General features: G+C 41.0%; 1 protein-coding gene across 7 annotated transcripts in view; it reads right to left on the bottom strand.

Annotated features, from left to right (window-relative positions):
- PPP1R12B (protein phosphatase 1 regulatory subunit 12B) overlaps positions 1-20,812 on the bottom strand; it is a 255,554-nt gene that overhangs the window by 131,736 nt on the left and 103,006 nt on the right. For 5 of the 7 annotated variants that reach the window (XM_043964552.1, XM_043964554.1, XM_043964553.1 and 2 more), the window contains exons 12-14: positions 16,257-16,382; positions 13,138-13,320; positions 8,392-8,574 (exon numbers count right to left, since the gene is read on the bottom strand). In XM_043964552.1, coding sequence (XP_043820487.1) covers positions 8,392-8,574; positions 13,138-13,320; positions 16,257-16,382 — 492 coding nt within the window. The remainder of the gene's footprint in view (positions 1-8,391; positions 8,575-13,137; positions 13,321-16,256; positions 16,383-20,812) is intronic. The other 2 variants (XM_043964556.1, XM_043964557.1) reach the window with 1 other exon arrangement.

Here is a 20,812-nt window from a genome sequence, read left to right as displayed (position 1 = left end):
GTGCTGGTTATTTAAAAAATAAAAATAATAAACTATTAGAAATTTTTAAAAATTAGCACATATTTTTTCTAGGAAGTTATGAGTATTTGATGGGTAGCACATTCAGAAACAACAAACATTACTCTCCCTAGCCTTTTCAAAACAGATGCAACCATGAGATAAAAAACAAAACAAAACAAAAAACCCTAGACACACTGATACATTTCTGGTTTCAGTCTTACTTGAAGAGCATATTCATTCAGCCTGCTGATACCTGCTGTCATTTAGCTTCCAGAAGATTCTGTGTTACCATTTCTACTTAAGGAGCTAACACAGTTTTTCCCCCCTTCCAGAGTATAGGACTGGAAACTTGATTCAGTATTACACAAGTAATTTGGAAGCTTCCAAAGCTGCAAAGATGGAAAATATGTCTACTGTTATACATAGTGATTGTAGTATTTAGAGCTAGAAGGGACTTTAGATGCCATTTAAACCCAACTCCTCTCTCCTCTCCCCCCACCCCGATCACTCTTAATTTTAAAGATAAAGAAAATTGGCCCCAAAAGGTTAAGGGACTTGTTCAAGGTCTTATAAATAGTAAGCAGCAGAGATGGGATTTGAACTAGGTTCTCTGACTCTAAACCCAGTGCTCTTTTCACTATAGCAACTGCCTTTCACTCCCTTTTCTTTTTATCTACAAACCTCATATAGCTGCCAAGATGATTCTCCTCAGACATTCTGAAAGCATCAGTATAATGTAAAGCCTCTAGCCAGTTGTCCCACCCTATCACAATCAACTACTCTTTTGCTTCCCTAAACACAATTTCCACTCAAATAGTTTAACTTCCTCAGCCACATCCAGCATATGCCTCTCCCTGGTCTCTTTTACCCCATCCAAACTGTACACAGACATAGCCCTTTTAAGGGCAGGGGGTGGGGGAGATGAAAATCTTTTTTGCCCTAAAATATTACACATTTAGAGCAAATATATAAACCATGTACTTCACTATTTCATTGTGGCATGTTCTATAGCCAAAAGAGAGAAAAGATGACGCAGCATTAACATTAGACTTTTGTATAAAGAATGAAAATCTTTGTTTTAAAATAAAACTAGAGGGGCAGCTAGGTGAACCTGAGTTCAAATCCAGCCTCAGACACTTGACACTTACTAGCTGTGTGACCCTGAGCAAGTCACTTAACCCTTATTGCCCTGCCAAAAGAAAAAGAAAAAAGAAAGAAAGAAAAGAAAAGAAAACTAGAGAGACTAAGAAAGTTCGTGGAATTTCTTTTTTGTTAACTATTTTGAACCAGGTTTCCACAGCCAAATTTATTCTCGCTCCTTAAATTTGCTCTTTCTCTGACTTCATCATTTCTGTCAGTGGTAAATCCCCCACATCTAAAACCTTGGTGTTACCTGTAACTTTTACCTGTCATTTGCATCTTAGATTCAAACAGTTACCATGTCGTGTCAATCAACCAGCAAGTGTTTATAAAATGCCTACTAGATGCTGCCAGGCAGTTTGAAAAGCACGGAGGGGTACAAAGACAAAAGCAAAACAGCATTTTCCCCTTAGAGAGAGGGTGTGTGTTAGGGGAGGGGCAAGAGGGAGTACTTTCAAATATACTTTCCTCCTCCCACTTTTTCCCCTCTCCAGTTCATCTTTCATAAAAAGCTGGCAAATGAATCTTCCTTACTATATAAATCTGGACATGCACTGCTCTCTTGAAAAATCTTCAATGATCCTACTGACCACTTGGTAATAATAAAAAACCTGTTTAGAGGTCATTCAAGACCATGCCCAATCTGGACCATACTAACTTTCTAGCCTTTTTCACTTTCATCCCGTGTGTGTGTGTGTGTGTGTGTGTGTGTGTGTGTGTGTGTGTGTGTGTGTGTAAATACATATGCATACACACACACACATATATATATTTTCCAAGCTCCAAACAAGCTGTACTGTACACTATTTGCTAAATATACTCTATACTTGCCTATCTCCTCCCTATCTCTGGAACATTCTCCTTTCCTCCTTTCTTTGTTGGGTGAATTCCCATTCACCCTTCAAAAATACAACTCAAGTGCCACCTGTTCAAAAAAACTTCCCTGAACCACCAAGTCAGTAACCAACTTTACTCAGTCCTCACACAGCATTTTGTTCTGCACCTTTGTAATGCACTCACATATTATTTTGTATCTATTTATGTTAATCACCATGGTAGACTGTGACAGCAACTTCTTTTAACTGTGTATCTCCCTTAGCACCTTGCACAATGGTCTGTACAATTTAAGTAATGTGTCTTGAATTAAAGCTTTGGCATAAACTTGGATGAGGCCACAATATAGTGGCAAGGGCACTGGAGTTGGAAAGAGAAGAGATATAAACTCCAATTCGGCTTACTGTCTGGACAACTTTGGGAAAGTCACATAACTTATTTTGATGTCAGTTTCCTCCTATGTAACATGTGATCCTGTGATATCAAAGGGTTCTTTTCATTGTTCATGACTTAACAATGTAATCCAATTTCTAGCAGCCTTTGTCACAAGGGAAGGTATTATAGGAAGGGGAGAGCAGAACTATATTTTGGAAATGAAGGTGACAAAAAGTAAAGATATAAAATATATATATATATATATATATATATATATGTAACTAATATTTTTCCAGCAGTCCAAAAACAATGGTTTCATTAGCTTCATATTAGAAAGAGTAACTGTATATATAGGTCAGGAAAATAATAAGGGATGATAGAATAGGAATTTGGTGGTTTTCCACTCAACTCCATTAGAAGACTTCTGCATTGACTGAAGTTATTCATTCTGTGTCCATATGAGAGTGACTGATTAGATTCTGACTTGGCTTTGCTAACATAAATGCAGCATGAGGCTGTCAGGACACCAGCAAAGGTCAAGAGAAACCAACCATCTCGTCCATTCAAGTCATGTAAGCCTACCACTACCAGTACTCAACATAATTTCAACACAGAGCTGAACTTCAATTCAATAAGCACTTATTGTTTAACCACATAAAAGTCACTCTGATAGGTGCAGGGAATACTAAAAACACCTAAAAGACCCTGCCCTCTATTAGACAAAACAACTTGGTACAACATGAGAAAAGGAATGTTCACAACAAAGGGGCAGAGAAATAGGAGGAAAGAGAGGAAAGAAGGAAAGGAGGGAGAGAAAGAGGAAAGAGGGGAAGGAGTGGGGAGAGAGACAAGCGATGGGAGGGAAAGTGACGGAAGCAGGAAGGAGAAAGCATAGGAAATTATGAAAAGGGAGGCAGAGAAAAGGGGAGGGGGTATACAAGAGTAGAAGGGGAGGGACAGAGAATGGAGAAACAGAGCAAGAGAATCAAATGCTGTTAGAGCACTCTAATATTAGCTGGGGACTTGTTGATGGTTCGTTGCTAAGGAAAACTTCAGGCTTTGGGAAATGAACCAGAGCACTAACTACACCAGCGTGACAGCTGCTGTTCAGACTTGATGTCCAATACAGGCTTATCTTCCAACTGCTTACCACTTTCCATTTCCAACCTGCTGTCAGCTAGCCAAATCAATCCCTTTACAATCAAATGACCCCACTAGTTCTTGTAATGTCCGTAAGGACTATGAATTCTGTGTGACAGCCATTAGAGCAAAGGGCTCAGTCAAAGAGAAAATTAGATTCTCTCATCCTGAGTAATAAACTGAAAATAAAGGCAGCCCTACAACCCAAACTGACCTTCTGAACTTAACAGTAATAGCATCCAAATGAAGAAACAGTTAAACAATTCAGTCTAGAAACTGAGGAACCCTAAGGTGTTAGTCCTTAGCCCTCCAATAACTCACTGTGAGGCCTTGAAAACATTACTTCCCTTTTCTAGGTCTCGTTTTTCATTTCTGTAAAATGGGCAGAAGAGCCCCTGCCCCTCTTTACCGCAAACAAAAGGTATGAATAACTATAAGATGTAAGAGGACTTTAAATGCTTCCTCATTCAAGGTAGTATTTCTGTTAAAAATAATAGAAGGGATTCAAAAGTTTTAACCCTGGGTCATATTGCCTCCTCAACAGAGGAAATCAACTAGATTCCCATAAGGCTTGAAATCAGCCAGTTCATTTGATTCAACCTGATATGTTTATGGGCACTGAAGAAGCTAATAAATCATCTTAAAATTTTGCACAATAATAAATATTTTAGTCCTAGCAGTTAGCAAAATGAACATAACTCTCACCTATACTAAGAATGTAGGCTAATGGCTATAGATATTCACACAGAGATGCAGACCTCCTCTCTGATCCAAAAGTCTATTTTACTCTTGGCAAGAATGCTAGATTCCTCTAATAACATCCATGTTTCTGAAATTTAGGAAATATAACATTCTCCCTCCTAAAAGATCAAATTACACTAATTACAATTAGCTAATTATGGAGGGAATAGCTTCCACTGACCATATATCTTGCCCTTCCTGGAGATACAACCTCCCCAAAGTCAGTTTTAAAGCCCCATTTTCCCAGTCATCATGAGTTTCAAATCAGATATTTTGAAAATAGACTCTGTATGCCTGCACTGGTTCCCAGCAGGAGCTGAGATGTGTCCTTTTATATGGCAACAAAAGGCTGATTATAGGGAATGCTGCAGTTTCAAGGAAAGAATTAAGCAGTAGCACATGCTGTTAGAGAGAACAGGTTGCTTGCAAAACATCTGATTTGTGTTGGGGGTCGGTGGGAGGGGTAAATTCATGTTTGGGCGAAAAGAGAAAATGAATTGGCTTTACCTCACCCACAGCCATAATTAAATGTTTTCTGAGTGTGGGCTTTTCTCTCCCAAGAAGGTAGGCCTTCTCAAGAGATGTTATACTTGCAGTGATGTTCACATGTAAGCCACATTTGATCCATTCAGCCTAACAGTCTTAGGGATAATGTGACTCATATCCTTAGTACTACTGGGCTGGCCACTAGCATCATTATTCAAATCACAGTTTAATGTTTCTATTCTGTTCCAGAGAATACATGTCTTATACACATCTGTGTATATACACATGTATGTGCACAGATGTATATATGTATATATACACACATCCTGTCTTTTATATGTTCTTACACATCAGTGTGTCATGCCTTAGACAGGACATGCCTATTGAGCTTGTAGCATCTGACCCAGAACTACATGAGACACCAAACAAAGGCTCTTGTGAAAAGAGAGAAAAGAAGGCTGAGGATGACAGAAGTGCTGACTCAATTACACCAAATCAAAGTCTGTCCAGTTTTCCCATTTTCAGACTCCAAGTCTCTACTGTTCTATCCACAGCCTGCTACTACGAACTTTTTCGACTCTCAAGTCTCCCACAGGACTCCCTCACTGCCTGCTCAGCTGAGGTACTCAGCTCACACTTTAATGAGGAAACAGAGCCACTCCTTCTTCTCCCCTTCTCTATATTTCAATACCTCAGATATCATTTGCTATTCTCTCCAACAGACTGCCTCCATATGCCCCCACTCTCTGATCTTTAACCTCTATCCACCTGACTTTTTCCTGCTGGCCTACAACCATGTATAGGTCTTAATCAATTCTAGCACCCACACCCAAGACAGACTGTATTTCCTCCCTTTTATAGCCAAAACCTTAGAAAAAGCAGTGTCTTCCTTCCTTCCTCTAATCAATCATTTCTCAACCCTCTGAAAACTAGTTTCCAACCTCATTATTCGACTGAAGGTCTTCAGAAAGCTATCATCTGTTCTCCCCAAAGTCATCAATCATGATTTAACTGCCAAATGTGATTGTCCTTTCTCCATATTCAACCTTCTTGACTGTTGGAGCACCTGACACTATTAAATACTCTTTTCCTGGATCCTTTCTCCTAACTTCATGGCACTATTTTTTCGTGGTTCTCTTACTACCTGTCAGACTACCTCTCTGACCATTCTTTCTCATTCTCCTTTTTTGGATCATCATCTATATCATTCTGATTGTGATCCCAAGGCTCTGTCCTGGACCACTTCCTTTCTTTCTCTATATTCTCTCATTTGGTGACTTTGTCAGCTTCTGTGAGACTAATGATCACACCAATGTAACCCTACTGCGTTTCCTAAGCTCCCTATTGGAAATTTTAAACTGGATATCCCACATCCCATCTTAAACTTGCCATGTCCAAAAGTGAACTGATTCTTATTCCAAACTTTCCTATTTCTTAGGAGAGTTAGGTAAGGACACCATCATCCTTCTAGTCACCCAGATTCATCTCTCTGACTCATGCCAGATGCCAAACCATGTTTCTATCTGCACAACATCTCTCCCCATCAACTCTACTTATACAGCCACCACATTAGCTCCGGTCCTTATCATCTCTCACCTGGACTCTTACAAGAGCCTTCTGACTGGTCTTCCTGCTTTAATATCTCCCCTTTTTTAATCCATTCTCTACACAGCTCTGCCTCCTGGCTTTCTTCAAAACTCAAATCTCACCTTCCAGAAGAAACCTTTTCTGGTCCCTACAGCATCTCCCTCAACTGCTAGAGCCTCTCCTCTCAAATCTCCTTCCCTTTTACAATGTATATCTCTTGTATTTACATCATTTTTTTTTTTTACGTTACCTCCCCCACAAGAACACTAGCTCCTTAATGTCAGGGATCATGTTTTGGGTTTTTTCCTTTCTATGTATTCCCAGTGCTTAATACAGGATTTGCACATAATAGGTGCTTAATAAATGTTTGTGGAGGAGAAGGAGGCCCTTCCTGATCCTTGTTAGCTTCTAATTTCTCCCCTCCTCCTCCCCTGCCAAATTCCCTAGAATTTATTCTGTAGACACTCACGGATGCACATATTGCCTTCTCCAGTAGAATTTCCATTTTTGGAAGGCAGAGACTATGAGGTTTTGGCTCTCTATCTCCAGTTCTGGGCATGGCACCATAAACATGTAACTACTACTTGCTGACTGATTGATGCAACCAGGCACTTCATGTATAATGAATTCTTTGACTCCCCCTCTTTTCCAGAATGAGTACAATGATAAGACTAGCCTTAACGTTAATTCTCTCAGCACAGTAGTTTTTTAAATGGAAGGAGAGATCCCATATGGGAGTTTTTCCTTGTATGGGAATATCATTATTGCATTTAACAAGTTCTCACCCAGAAACTAAGTTCACATCTAGGCTACCATTTAAACATACACTACATGCCCAACATTGGTTTATTAATATATCCTCGGTGACAAACCGACACACAAGAAGAAACTGTGGTTACTGAAATGTGTTTACGAAGAAAATTAGTTTTCTTCATTTAATATGTCCTCAATGCAAGAAATGACTGGCAGGAAGAAATGACCTATTTCCTATCTCAGTGACACATCTCCTTTTGTCTGCTCTCCCATGTTAACCTCTCTATTTCTCCCCTATAGTTTCAGAGATCTATTGAAAATAGAAGAGAGTGAAAATATATTGAATAACCCTCTTTCTAAAGGATTAAAATCTATTCCAGGGATGTTATTCCATGAGAGTAAAAACCATCTGAAGAGAGTTAAAATCTAAATGTTGGTAGAGTCACACATTTTGTATCCTATGAGAGAAATAATCAGTAGGAACTTCTGTCTTTGTGACTCCAAGTAGACTTACATACTGCATCTCTATAACTTATTTCAAGAGACCTCAATCCTCACATGCAAGAAGTTCTTAGTGTCAACCCTAAATCTTCCCTACTGCCAGCTAGAATAATTTTCTCCTGTTCCACCTCCAGTGGAGAAGCAAACCACCTCATCACAAAAGCTACATGTATTAGTACAACACTTCAAGTCATGATCTCGTGAGGTAGACAGGACAGGTGTTACTATCTCTATTTTGCAGATAAGCACATAATGCTCAGAGAGTTTCAGAAACCTAACCAAGATTATGTGCCTCCTAAGTGATAGAACTCAGGCTGAGACCTGGATCTTCTGACTTCTAGACTTACTGCTCTTTCTACTAAAATATGCTGCTCCATATCCCACCATGTCTTGCTTTAGCCATAGCTTTTTGGGATGGAATAATCAAACATTTGCTTTATTGTTCTTATTCTCTAACTCTTCTATTTTAATATACTCCTTTAAATTTGCTCCAAGTTTGCTGTATGACCTTGAAAAGTCACAATGTCTTTGTGCTTCTGCTCTCTCTTAAGTAAAACAGGCAAAGATCACCTTCTACTTCTTTGGCTCGTAGTACCAATGAGATATTGGCATGTACAGATCACAGCATTGTCTTCTATATTGAGATCTCCTCCCCCACCCCCCAGCCCCTCCTATCCCCACAAAAACCTTCCTGAGGCCAAAGATAAACCCTGGACAATATGGAATCATTCAATATAAATCATCCTAAGAGTGGAGAAGAAATACATTGTCCTACTTCTTTACCAACAGCCTCAAAGCAAGATTTAATAGATGGAAATAAAAATTGTCACCCACCGCCTCCTCTCCCTGGCTTCTGTGGAGGAGTCTGTCCCAGTAGTTGAGAGCACATTGGCAGCTGTAACCCCATTGGCAGTGCTAGGCGGGGGGCGATTGGTGATCACACACAGTGGGGTGCCAGAGGACACACTGTCTGCAGCTTTTTCCACAGATGAATCTGCATGGAGCTTGTAAGGAGTTCTGAAACCAAAGAAAATACAACACAGAGAACACTTAGGCATCTCCCCCAATAGGCCCCTGAAAGAATATAGAACTGAGTTAGATTTAACAGCAAAACCTTCCAACTCCTCTTTCATTCTGAGCTTTTTAAGGTTAAAAAGCTCATCTGCTTGGGAACACTATCGCTGTGCCCATGCACACCCACCTCCCCACCCGCCACCCAAGGGGCTGTATTTAATGAAATTCCTTGCCTGAGATAAAAGACGTTAGCTAGGGCACAGCCAAGATGCTGACTGACATGGGCAATGGTATTTTGCTGGATTCCTTGCCGCCATCTGGACCTCACACATGCATACACAAGCTGGTTCTGGCCACACATGAAAGGGACACTGAAGTCACTTACAATTCCGGTCTCCCCCCACCCCCACCTCCCCAATCAATACCTGGGAAAGGGAGTCTTCATGGGATTCTTGAGCCAAAATATGATGGTGAGCTCCTTGTATTATCCATATATAAATATTCTGATTGTTTAGTAAATCCTTAGCATATTTAATTCTCCCTCTCCTAGCTCCTTTGTATTTGAACCAATTACCTTACTTGCTGCCTACATGCAGGTTAGCATAATGTATTTTGGATAAAAAAAGAGAATCAGAGGGCAAATAATTATTGGCTCAAAATGGAATTCTAGTAGGATTCTAGGTGTAACCTTAACTACAGATTTTGTAACTACAAGATGTATAATTAAAGTCATTTGCATGAGAACAGGATCTTTGTTTCTTAAAGGGATTTGCTCTAACCACAGGCTCTCCTCCCAAGAAGCTATTATTTGTGACATCACAGCTTGTTGCTAGGGTAACAAAAATCCAAAATTGAAAATCACTTATCAGAGAAGCAATCAGGAGCATGAAAACTCCTAAATACCCTATCTCCACCAGAAGCTTAATCCAAGGAAAATTTATAAGCGATCACAAGTTCATTGTCAAATATATCATGTCGGCAGAGTAAACTTCAAAGAAAAAATTCAGATAAAAAATTTGAATATATCCCTAGATCCATCTCAATTATTCAACAAGCATGTATTATGCAACTACTACACACCAAGTACTGGGCTAGGTGGTGGGGCTACAAAGACAAAGAATAGAAAATTTCCTGTCCCCAAGCATCTTTGTCGGGGGAGAGAGCATATTACACAAAATAAATACAAGGCACATTTTAGGAGAGAACATTAGCAGCTGCTGGGATCAAGAAAGGCAGAAAACTAGATGCAACTCTGCAACATGAGACATGCCACACAAAGGGCATGGATCAGTCAGAAGAGAAGTGATTTAAGTCAGTATTGTAAGACCTACGCATCAGGTGAATCCACAAGAACTAGAACCCTGGGTCCATGTGTTTTTATTATTATTATTATCATTTTTTAAAATTTTATTTTATTTTTTTGCAGGGCAATGAGGGTTAAGTGACTTTCCCAGGGTCATACAGCTAGTAAGTGTCAAGTGTCTGAGGCTGGATTTGAACTCAGGTCCTCCTGAATCCAAGGCCAGTGCTTTATCCACTGTGCCACCTAGCTGCCTCTTTTATTATTTTTAATGGTTTTTTTCCTGCATATATTTGACCAGACCCAGTTGTTCTTCTTGCCCTTCATCTTCATGGGCATCACTGCCATTTTCAAACAGTATGTTGCATACTGGAGTAAGGAGAATCTCTACACAGTGATTTCATTGCTATTGCTGATGAGAAGTGTTCCATGGTAGAATGGGTTCCTTAATAAAGAAGAAGACCCTCCATCAATGGAGGTCTCTAAGTGGAGGATGGATTCCTACTTAACATTTAGGTTGTTCATGATGAACTTTGAAATCCCTTCTAACTCAAAGATTCTACCATTCTCTGTGACTGAGCATTATCATCATCACCAATTTACAAATCTGATTTTAAAAATGACCCAAACCAAAGCTGTTGCTTAGGTTTATATTAAATATGCACTAAATGTAAACAATATATGCCTCTAAAGTAACTAGATGCCTCAGCTAGGTGGTAGAGCATTGTACCTGGAGTCAGGAAGACTGGAGTTCAACCCGCCTCTGATGCTCACTAGCTATGTGACCCTTGGCACGTCACTTAAGCCGTGTGCCTCAGTTTCTTTAACTGTAAAATTGGGAAAATAACAGCGCCTGCCTCCTAGGGTTGTGGTGAGGGTCACATGAGAAAATATGTCTAAAGCACTGAGCACAGTGTGTGGAACACAGTAGGCACTTAATATAATGCTAGTTTCCTTCTCTTCCCTTTAATTCAAACCATTTCTTTGTTGTACTCCTGGCATTTCTGTATGTATAAAACAAAATACAAGAGGTAGAATTGCTCAAAGTAATACTTATGGAAATACTAGAGAGTCTTTAAGTAATACTGAAGTTTTAACACTAGAAGAAAGTAGCAACATCAATTTATGTAAAATAATTATAATTTTACTTTGAAACAAAGTCTTTCAACTTAGTATGTCTGTTTTCTTTGCCTTATGGATAAAAAACAATGTGCTCTATCAATTGACACAGCTTGGTCCTTTGAGGATTAAAAATTATTAATCTTTTCCAAAAGTATATGGCTCTTGTACAAGGCAGGTATTTGTGGGAAGTAGTACAATGTTGAGTGCCTCGGGCTTTGAGCCAGAAGTCAATGATCTGGGTTCTAGCCTGACTCCAGAAATCTGACCCTGCTCAAATCATGTGATCCCTGTGATGCTCAACATTCTGATTTGTCAGATGGGCATGAGAATACCTCCTCTGCCTCTCTCCAAGCAATACTGCATGACAGGATCCACTCTAGGTTTTAGAGCTGTTAAGGACCTTCAAGGTCCCTGAGTCAAACTCTATCAAATGAGAAAGGTGAGGCCCAGGAGTGAAGGGCCTTGCCCACAGTCATTCCACCCTCGATCTTCTTGACTTGAAGTTCAGGCTTCTGTCTACTCCACCATGATGCCCCTCAAGAATAATGGAGATATGCAGATACTCACTCCTGATATTCATAATCATTAATGATAATATTGCTATTACTAACAGTGGAAGCCTTATCTTACACGACGATCACCCACATCAGGGAAAGAAATCTCCTGGTGATGTGACAGGTGTTAAGTATAGCCTAACAAAAAAGTGCAAAGTGCTGAACTGGGAGCTGCCAGACCTAGGTCCTAGTCAAAAAAAACATAGGGACCTTAGAGGTCATGGAATCCAACCCTTTCATTTTACAGATGAAGAAACTGAGGCCCCGAGAGGTGATGTAATTTGCCCAAGAACCTTACACAGTAAAGAACATAGATAAGATTTGAACCCAGACCTATAAATTCTAAATTCAATGCTCTTTTTTTTTTTTTTGCGGGGGGGGGGGGGGGGGGCCAGGGCAGGAAGGAGGTTAGCAATCAGAGTTAAGAAATTTGCCCAGGTCACACAGTTAGTAAGTATCTGAGGCCAGATTTGAATTCAGGTCCTTCTGACTCCAGGGCTAGTCACTAATTCAATGCTCTTTCCACTGCAGCACACTGCTTCATCTTCTGGTTCTACTAATATCTATTTGTGAGTCTCCATTTCTTCAACTACAAAATATGTGGGCTGTTGAGTTCTCTTACAACCTAACATCTAAGAACTATCTTCTGTGTTGCCCAATGCTAGAGTTACTACCATTATCATTTCCTATTTTCTTTCAGTTATTTGTAAAACCTAGGCCCATAAAAGGTAACTGCACTAAAAAGTAAGATCATTCCCATAACAAAAGTCATAAATATCATCATTCTACTTAAAAGTAACTGCTATACCTCTTTCCCTTCTTTGCAGAGGAAGGAGTTTAAGAGTGTGGAACACTAAAGATCTTAGAGTGTGTCAAAAGGTTAGTTACTTTTCCTCAGCTGCTTTTTCCCCCTGTCTTTTTATTCTATAATAAGGGATGAATCCCAAGAAGCGGAAGATGGGAAAAGTACACTGGGAAATGTAGGTGACATAAAAATCAAAAGTATCAATAAAAATGTACTTTAAAAAAAAAAGTCTCTGCTGGACTTTCACACAGCTATCCTTACCATGCTGCCTTTAGGCTTACCTACAAGCCAAGAAGAGAATACCTAGGATTGAACTTCAAATGAATGACGACATCCCCCTTCCCACATTATCTAGCAAGTCACTGTCTCTATTTAGAAAGCAAAAGGCTTTCTGCTAAATGCTGCCTTTTAGAATAAGGTGCCACTTTTCAACCTGACTGGGTTCACAGTCCATCTTCCGTAAAAGCTGAAGAAAAGGTATTCCAATTTTTATGTATCCGCAGGAAAATTCATACCTTGAAAATGGGGTATGGAAATCATTTTAACATTTGATTTAACAAATACCCTTGATTTCCAATCACAACTAAGAAGAGAATCCAGTGCAGAAGCCAATGATGTTAATTAAATATGTATCCTGAATATTATGTATGTTGCAATGCACCTTAAGAATGAATCTAGCTTTGTAGGTAATTTCCATCAGGTTTGAGGCCTAAGTATAATTTTCATCTGGGTATCAACAGCAAAAACTTGTTGAGCCTAATGCAAGTGGCTCCAGTAAACCTTACCTGCCATGGTGAACGGATGCAGTAGTATTTGCACTGATTGGTGTAGGGCAGGAAGAGGCAGGTTGCCACTGGCTGCCTCGAGAGGTAGATGAACCAATGGTAGTGGGTGAGGTAGCAGGAGATGAATTGCGATTGGCTGAAATGTAGGGACTGGTGGGGTCACTACTTCTACCAAATGAAGCACTGTAAAACAGCATAAGGGTCACTTTGTCATTTGCCTTTAGGACATGCAGTGCACACAACAAATTCCCAGCCCCAGCTCCCCACTCAGGTTGTGTGCTTTACATAAACATGAACCAAAGTAGAGAGGGTAAGGCAATGAAGAAGTGATCAAATTTGGCTAGTACTTGGTCACTGGTAGGGGATGTTGTAGGTCAGTTACTACTGAAGAGTACAGAAATACATGCAGCAATGAGAAGATGACAAATAATGTTAAGACTGTAGGAAAATGGGAGACACGGTTAGGGCAGTGTAGGTTAGAAAAAAGAAAATTAATGTATTCAAAGAGCAACCTATCCTATTAGTCCCCAAGGTAAGAAATATTCTTTTCCTAAGAGCTCATATAAAACAGAATTGACAGAAGAGGAGAATACTCTGGGCAGTGGGAGAGAAGATAGATAACATGGGGAAGTGGGAGGCACAGCCTGTGCAGAGACTAAGAAAGGAAAAGGAAATGATCATATTAAAATAGGCCAAGCCTATTAGACCCCAGAGTAAGAAATAGTGCTTTCCCAAGAGCATGAAGTAAATCAAGTTAGCATCGCAGAAAGCCCACACAAGAGAAGAGAATTTGGAAAGGTTCCAGAGAACAAACTAAGAACCAGAACTATTAGAGGGCTGGCAGATAAAGAAGAAGGAAAGCTCAAGGCATAGGGAATGGGGGTAATTTAGCTATCGAGAAGTGTTGTCAAGGAGACTTGAGCACATCTTAGCCTAGGATGCAATGAACAAGGTACAGTTAGCTTTTCTTTGTTTTCATTAAATATAGGAGTCAGTTCAAATGGCAGCAAGAAGAGTTTGGGTTAGATTTTTAGAACTTCTAAACAGCTGTACAGGCATTGGACTATATTAAGAAAGAAAAGAAATCCGCCTTTCAAGAAAGGAGAAGACAGGTGTTTTTCTGGGTGACATGAATACAACCCTGACAGAAGGGTGGGGGGGATAAACTACAGGTTTTTTCCAAGGTCTCCTCATTAGACCCAGGATGACTTGAATTGTGACCCAACTTCTCCTTTTAAATCATGACTGCATATATATCCTCCTGATTGAAAATTATATCATATAAAGGAAAATAGCATAGGTTTGAGAGTCAGGAGATTAGTACTATAATTCTAGCTTCACTGCTCTATGACCTAGAACAAGTCATAATTTCTTTGGACCTCATCTATAAAATTGAGGAGAATACTATTTTCCTAAAATCACAAAGAAAGTCCTTTGAGTTCTTAGAACTAGGAAAGCTATAAAAAATCAATTTCTGATGCATCTTGAACATATTTTCTTTCAAAATGTTCATCAAGTGTGCTTTCCATCCTGATCTGACAAAGCCTTTCTCCCTGCTGCTCACAAAAGCTGTGCCAAAGAAATTGACTGCATCTGTCACACCAAAAGGTATCCACTTAACCTGTTTAGAAAAAGCTAGGTTCATAAAATCAACATTACATCCTGCAATAATGTCAGACCCATTCACCTAGACAAAGAACATCACTAGTGCTGTTTTCAATGAGAGTGTGGCAAACAAGGTGCACCAAGACCCTGACCTTTACAATTCGTCTCACTTTCTCATTCTCCCCCATCCTGCTGCACCTGGCTGGCTGAGTGCACACAACTGAAAATCAAAGATAACTTTGAACCAGAATGAAATAATTTCTTGTATTTAGCCATGTCTCCTTTCATAGCATGTATCTGCATAACTAAAAACTGCTAAAAGGCTACAGAAGTTGTTTATTTCATAAGCTTATAATTCTAATGCCATGTTCAAACATTTATCAGCTGGTGGGGCCTCTCCCTTCCTATTGAACAGCAGTGATAAGTGGGGGATAGCATGGAGATACTTCCTGTCAAACAAAAATACGGTCTGATCCTGCCTTGGTGAGTTGCCTACACAGTCTCTCTTTCCAAGCCTGAGACAGCCAATCAGTGAACTAATGCATCAGACTGTGATGGGTCTAGTACAAAATAAAGGAGGAGGAAGTCTCTAAGAGGCTAGAAAAAGAACAAGAAGTGGGCAAACCAGAGAGAGGGAATCTTTCAAATCAACAGTTCTCAGGCCCCAAACAGAGGACTAGTCAAGCAATTCTGCTTGACTGACTGACCAGTAGCAAACAAAGTAACTACAGAAAAGGGAGGTAAGAGAAAGAAGAAAAAGGAAAACACAAGCACTTCCTAAACTTGAGGGCGCCACAATCTTGAAGGGTCTGAAGCTACAGAACAAAAGAAATCATTTAGAAAACTCAAGTGTCGAAGCAACCACACACACACACACACACACACACACACACACACACACACACACTCTCTCTCTCTCTCTCTCTCTCTCTCTCTCTCTCTCTCTCTCAAATGAAGCCTCTCCTTTCTCCAGAAGCTTTAGAAATATGGATGATTCCGATTTAGGGTCAGTTTTTACAACAGGCAGAAAGCTCTGTTTTAGGATTCTATGGGAATGACAGGTTGGAGGTGAGGAAATGAGGGAGAAGGCATGGGAAAGAAGGTAAAAAAGAAAAATTAACATCTGTGGCTTAGACTTAATTTAATTCAGTTAATGCTAATTGCTTTTAATTTCGATCAGCCAAAATATCCCAAGAAAGCCAAAAAAATCCTGCATGTTAGTGATGCGTGCAGCTGTCACTCTTGTTTCTGCAGTGCAGAGGTGTCAAATGTGTGGCCCACAGGCTGCATGCAACCTACAACACTCCCAAGTGCAGCCTGGCCTGGATTAAAATGTAATTGGAAAACAGTAACAAAATAAATAAAAATACAACATAGATAAATACTACATTCCAACACTAAGTCAATGTGCAACCAGCAGAGAGCCTGACGTAGGGTTCAGAGGCCCTGTTTCTATTTGAGGCAGACACCATGGCTGTGGTCAATCACTGGGAATTCTTCCTCAAGATCTATACCTTTTCAAGTAGGTTGATACATAGGTGGAAGGAGCACCAGTCTGAGAAGTTTCGTTTCCCTTTGCTTCATCCCTCCAAAGCTGCCGAGTGTAGGAGCCACTCCGCACCAGATTAACAGCTGATTCTCTGTAGAGGCAAAAGAGGAAAAAACAACAACAAAAAAACATTTTGGGTTTGGGAAAGTGGTCAGTCCCTCGGCTCCCTGCCCCCGTGCTGCCACGACCTTCTGATTATTACACAATACAAACTGGGAGGGAGCAGCAAGAATGAGAAGTCCTGGAACAATGACTAAAGGCAGGAAAACAGCAATGAGTTGGGTAGGTGGTAAAGCAGATGGAGCAATGGGCCTGGAATCAGGAAGACCTGAATTCAAATCCAGTGTCAGACATTTAGCTAGCTATGTGACCCTAGACTAGTCACTTAACCTCTGCCTGCCTCAGTTTCCTCAACTGTAAAACAGGGATAATAACACCTACCTCCCAGACTTGTTTTGAAGATCAAATAATATGTATAAAGTGCTTAGCACAGTCCCTGACACAGAGTATGCACTTACTAAATGTCTGTCCCCTTCCTTTATTCCCTTCCCCATTTCAAGTGTCCTTCCCCTGGCGATGGACAGGAAATCACCCAATCTTGCAGTGCTTTCATGGGTCTTTCAGGCTGATTATCCACCACCAAGTACTGAGAGCAGAGCTCCCCAGGCTTCTGGTTCATTCCCACCTTCTGCCAGCAGCCTCTGCTCAGGGCCCACAGCGCCAGTGCCTTCCCTCTGAGGTGGCCCTGCATTTACCCTGCATGCATCTGGTCTGAGCAGAGTGGCCTGCCTGCTGTCTCTCTCATTAGAAAGGGAGCTCCCTGATGGCAGGGACTGCATCAGCTTTCTTTTGTTATACTCAGTGCCCAGCATGGTGCCAGGCACAGAGAACCCAGAGGGAAAGGGAGGGAGGGAGGGAGGGAGGAAGAGGTTTCCTCTGGGGGGAGGCCATCCCTGGGGAGGCACTGTCAGCTGCAGAGAAGCCCTGGGGTCAAAGGGAACATATCCCTGGCATCTGGACTCAGCAGCTTCTGGCTTCCTATCCCTTCTCCAGGAATAATAATAATGGTGGTAACAACAATGACCACAGCTGCATTTGTATGGTACTTTAAGTACTGTACTTTGGGCTCAGGTAGAAGTGCTTTACAAATATGATCATGTCTGGTTCTCACAAAAGCCCTGGGAGTTAGGTGCTACAGATGAGGACACTGAGGCTAAACGATTTGCCCAGACCCAGTACTCTATCCGATGCCTAAGTGGTACCAGCCACATGACCCTGGGCAAGTTACTCAGCCTCTGAGTTTCCTCACCTGTAAAATAGGGTCCTAATAGCACCTGCCTCCCAGAGCTGTTGTGAGATCAGATGAGATCACATCAGTGAAGTCCTCAGCATGGTGCCTCTATAAATGCTGTTGTTACTGTTATCATTAGTATTAACTCTCTCCAGGCCCAGTGGTGTGGACACCTAAGTAGGGGAACAAGGGCATGTACTGCAAGCCTCAGACCCTAGAGAGCTTCTGATGAACCATTTCTTTAGTTAGGTCTTTGAAAACCATGTAACCTTGATAAAAAATTCTACCAACTCCGATTTTCCTCTGAAATACAGTACTTCGGGTTCAATATAATCAAATAAGTCATGATAATTGTGAATTTTGTTCATTTTTGGACCAACTGATCCATTTATAGAGTTGTGATTAGACTACAAAAACCTTGAAATTCCAGGTCAATATGTTAACAGTGAGTAATAGATCCATTCCTAAAGCCCCCAGTTAAATCCTCTCGCCTCCTCAACTCAGAGATGCTGTGAGACAAACAAAAGATAAAAATCTCAGTGGAAACTCTCAGAAAGAAGAGTCTGAAATTCAAGAATACTCATTACTCTGTAGCAATTCAAAGCCTACAGGGGAGCAGCCACTTTTACTTGTTTAACCATCTGAACATACTGATCAAAGAGAAAATCAAGGCCCAAGTCAATGCGACTCCCTGGCCTGGTCTAGCCCTGGCTCTGCTCTTTAACAGCTAGGTGACTTTGGGGAGGTTGTGCCACCTCTCTGGCCTTAGTTTCCTCATGTATGAAATGAAAGGATTGTGGTGGATAATCATTAGTCCCTTCCAGCTCCAGAGCTCATCTTTAGGACTACTCAGCTCACAGGCTATCCCTTCACCAACTCTGAAATAACCTCATTTTTTTACTTTGTACATACTTGTGTGTGTGTATCAGTTCCCCACAATAGAACGTAAGCTCCTTGAGGCTAAGGACAGTTTCTTTTTGTCCCTCATCCCCAGTGCCTGTTACATGGTGGTTGTTGTTGTTGTTGATCCATCATTCTCAAAGAGGACGGTGACATCGAGTGATATCATGACTTGTACTGAACTGGATTTAAATGAGGGAGGGCTGTGAAAGGTCACCAACCTCACTCTCTTCTTCAGGACCATCTGGGTCCAGTGGCAAGATATGCCTCAGGACAACTGGAGATGGCCCAGTTGTTTGAAGGAATTGGGGTTAAGTGACTTGCCCAGGGTCACACAGATAGTAGTGTCAAGTGTCTGAGGCCAGATTTGAACTCGGGTCCTCTTGACTCCAGGGCCAATGCCCTATAAATGCTTGGTCACTGGCTAATTGATATGGCTCTATGAAGCTTACTCCAAATTCTTCCAAAGCTTATGTATATAATCTGTACCAAGCTATCTTAATTTGATTTTATGGGCAATTCATATTTACAAGATGGTTGCATTCCAGAAATTCATTGGCTGTTTAGACTGATGAGTTAGAAAATAATGCATTTTTCCCCACAAGGAGAAAAATCATGATTAATAGTGGTTAGGATTCCAAGATAAAGTATTATAAATAGTGGTTAGATTCCTAGAGCAACTCACAGAAGTCTATTGCATCCATAATAAAGCTGAACTAATAGTGCTAATCTGAATTTCTGAATTTTAGAAACATGGGATCAGGTCATGCAGATGTGAGGAAAATTAGGAGAAAGAACTTTTTCTCCCCTCTTCTAATTCCCTATATATTCCCTCATACTTTACTAAGATAAACAGAAGGAAACTCCCCGAGTTCTGTCCTCTCCCCAAAATGCTTCCTAATCGTCCCCCACTGTCTCCTCCTTTGCTACAGGCTCTGCTGAAGAGATGGTCCTTCACTTTGCCAATGCCAATCCCTTCTATTCGTGTCTTTGATCCCATCCATCCTATTCTCTTCTAAAAACCTGGCCCTTCAATCATTACCACTCTCATTTTTAATCTCACCATTTCTATAGGCTTTCTCCTGTGCTCCCACCTCCTCTAATAAGAAAATATCATTTTCAAACCTTCACTTGACTCTGCCATCTTCTGAAGGTATTATGTGCTACATAGCTTCTCCCTTCCACAACCAAACTCCTAGAAAGTGTCATCTATACCATTTATTTTCACTTTTCCAACAATCACTCACTGTCAACCCAACATAATCAGACTTTCAGTTCTAACCTTTGGTGTCTCTGCAAAGTTACCAACAACCTCAAGAGTGCTCTATGTGATCTGATCAGCTCTCGTGTGTTCAGTTATCACTGGTATAAAGACGCCTCTCAGATCCACAGATCCAGCCCTGACCTCTCTCCTTCACATTTCTAACTGCATAATTAACACATCTGTTTAGATGTCCTGTAAACCTGTCAAACTAAAAAATCTCCCAAACTGAAGTACTTGTCCTGCCTCCTAAAGCACCGCCCTGCTCCAAACTTTGCCAGTTCTGTTGAGGACATCACAATCATTCCGAGTACCTAGGTTTCACCACCTGTGTCACTCTTGACCCTTCACTCTCCCTCAGACCCCACATTTCATCAATTGCCAAGTCTTGTCAATGTCACCTCCACCTCACCTCTCTGGTTCATCCCCTTCTCTCCAACTGCAGAACCAGCGCTCAACTGCAGGTTCTTGTCACCTATCATCAGGACTACCGAACCAGCTTCTTTATTACTATCCCTCCTTGCAGGATGCTCCTGTCCAATTCACCCTCCAGAGAGCTGCCAAAATAGCGTTTCAAAGGCACAGGCCTGGTCGTGTTACGGCCCTGCTCCAAAAGCTTCGATGACTGTTTTGCCTCCAGGATGAAATGTGAACTTTAAAACCTAGCACTGAAAACACACCAAAACTCAGGTGCCACTCACCTCTCTAAATTAACTTCAGGTCCTTCCCAGCCAAACTGGTCTCCTTGTTGTTCTCCAAACTCATCCCTGTGCCTGCACACAAGCTGTCTCCGGACCTATGACAAACTCCCTTTTCACCTCTACACTTTACTAGGAAGCTCCTTCTCACATAACCTAAATTAGGAACTCCCAGGAACTTCCACTGCTCCTATTTGTCCTTTCTGCATGCTTCAGAGTAGGAGAAAACTAGAACCAGTAGGCAGAAAATACAGGAGGAAAATACTGGGTCAAGAGAAAACATGTCCTATCTTACCTCACAACACTCACTAACTCCACTCTGGCCAGGTCGGCCAAACCTCTCAGCCCTTATGGGCCATATTTGTTGAAGG

The sequence above is a fragment of the Dromiciops gliroides genome, chromosome 4 (assembly GCF_019393635.1).
Source record: "Dromiciops gliroides isolate mDroGli1 chromosome 4, mDroGli1.pri, whole genome shotgun sequence".
NCBI classification, from domain to species: domain Eukaryota; kingdom Metazoa; phylum Chordata; class Mammalia; order Microbiotheria; family Microbiotheriidae; genus Dromiciops; species Dromiciops gliroides.
The sequence above is the reverse complement of the archived record's forward strand: the minus strand, read 5'-3'. Positions and strand labels throughout refer to the sequence as shown.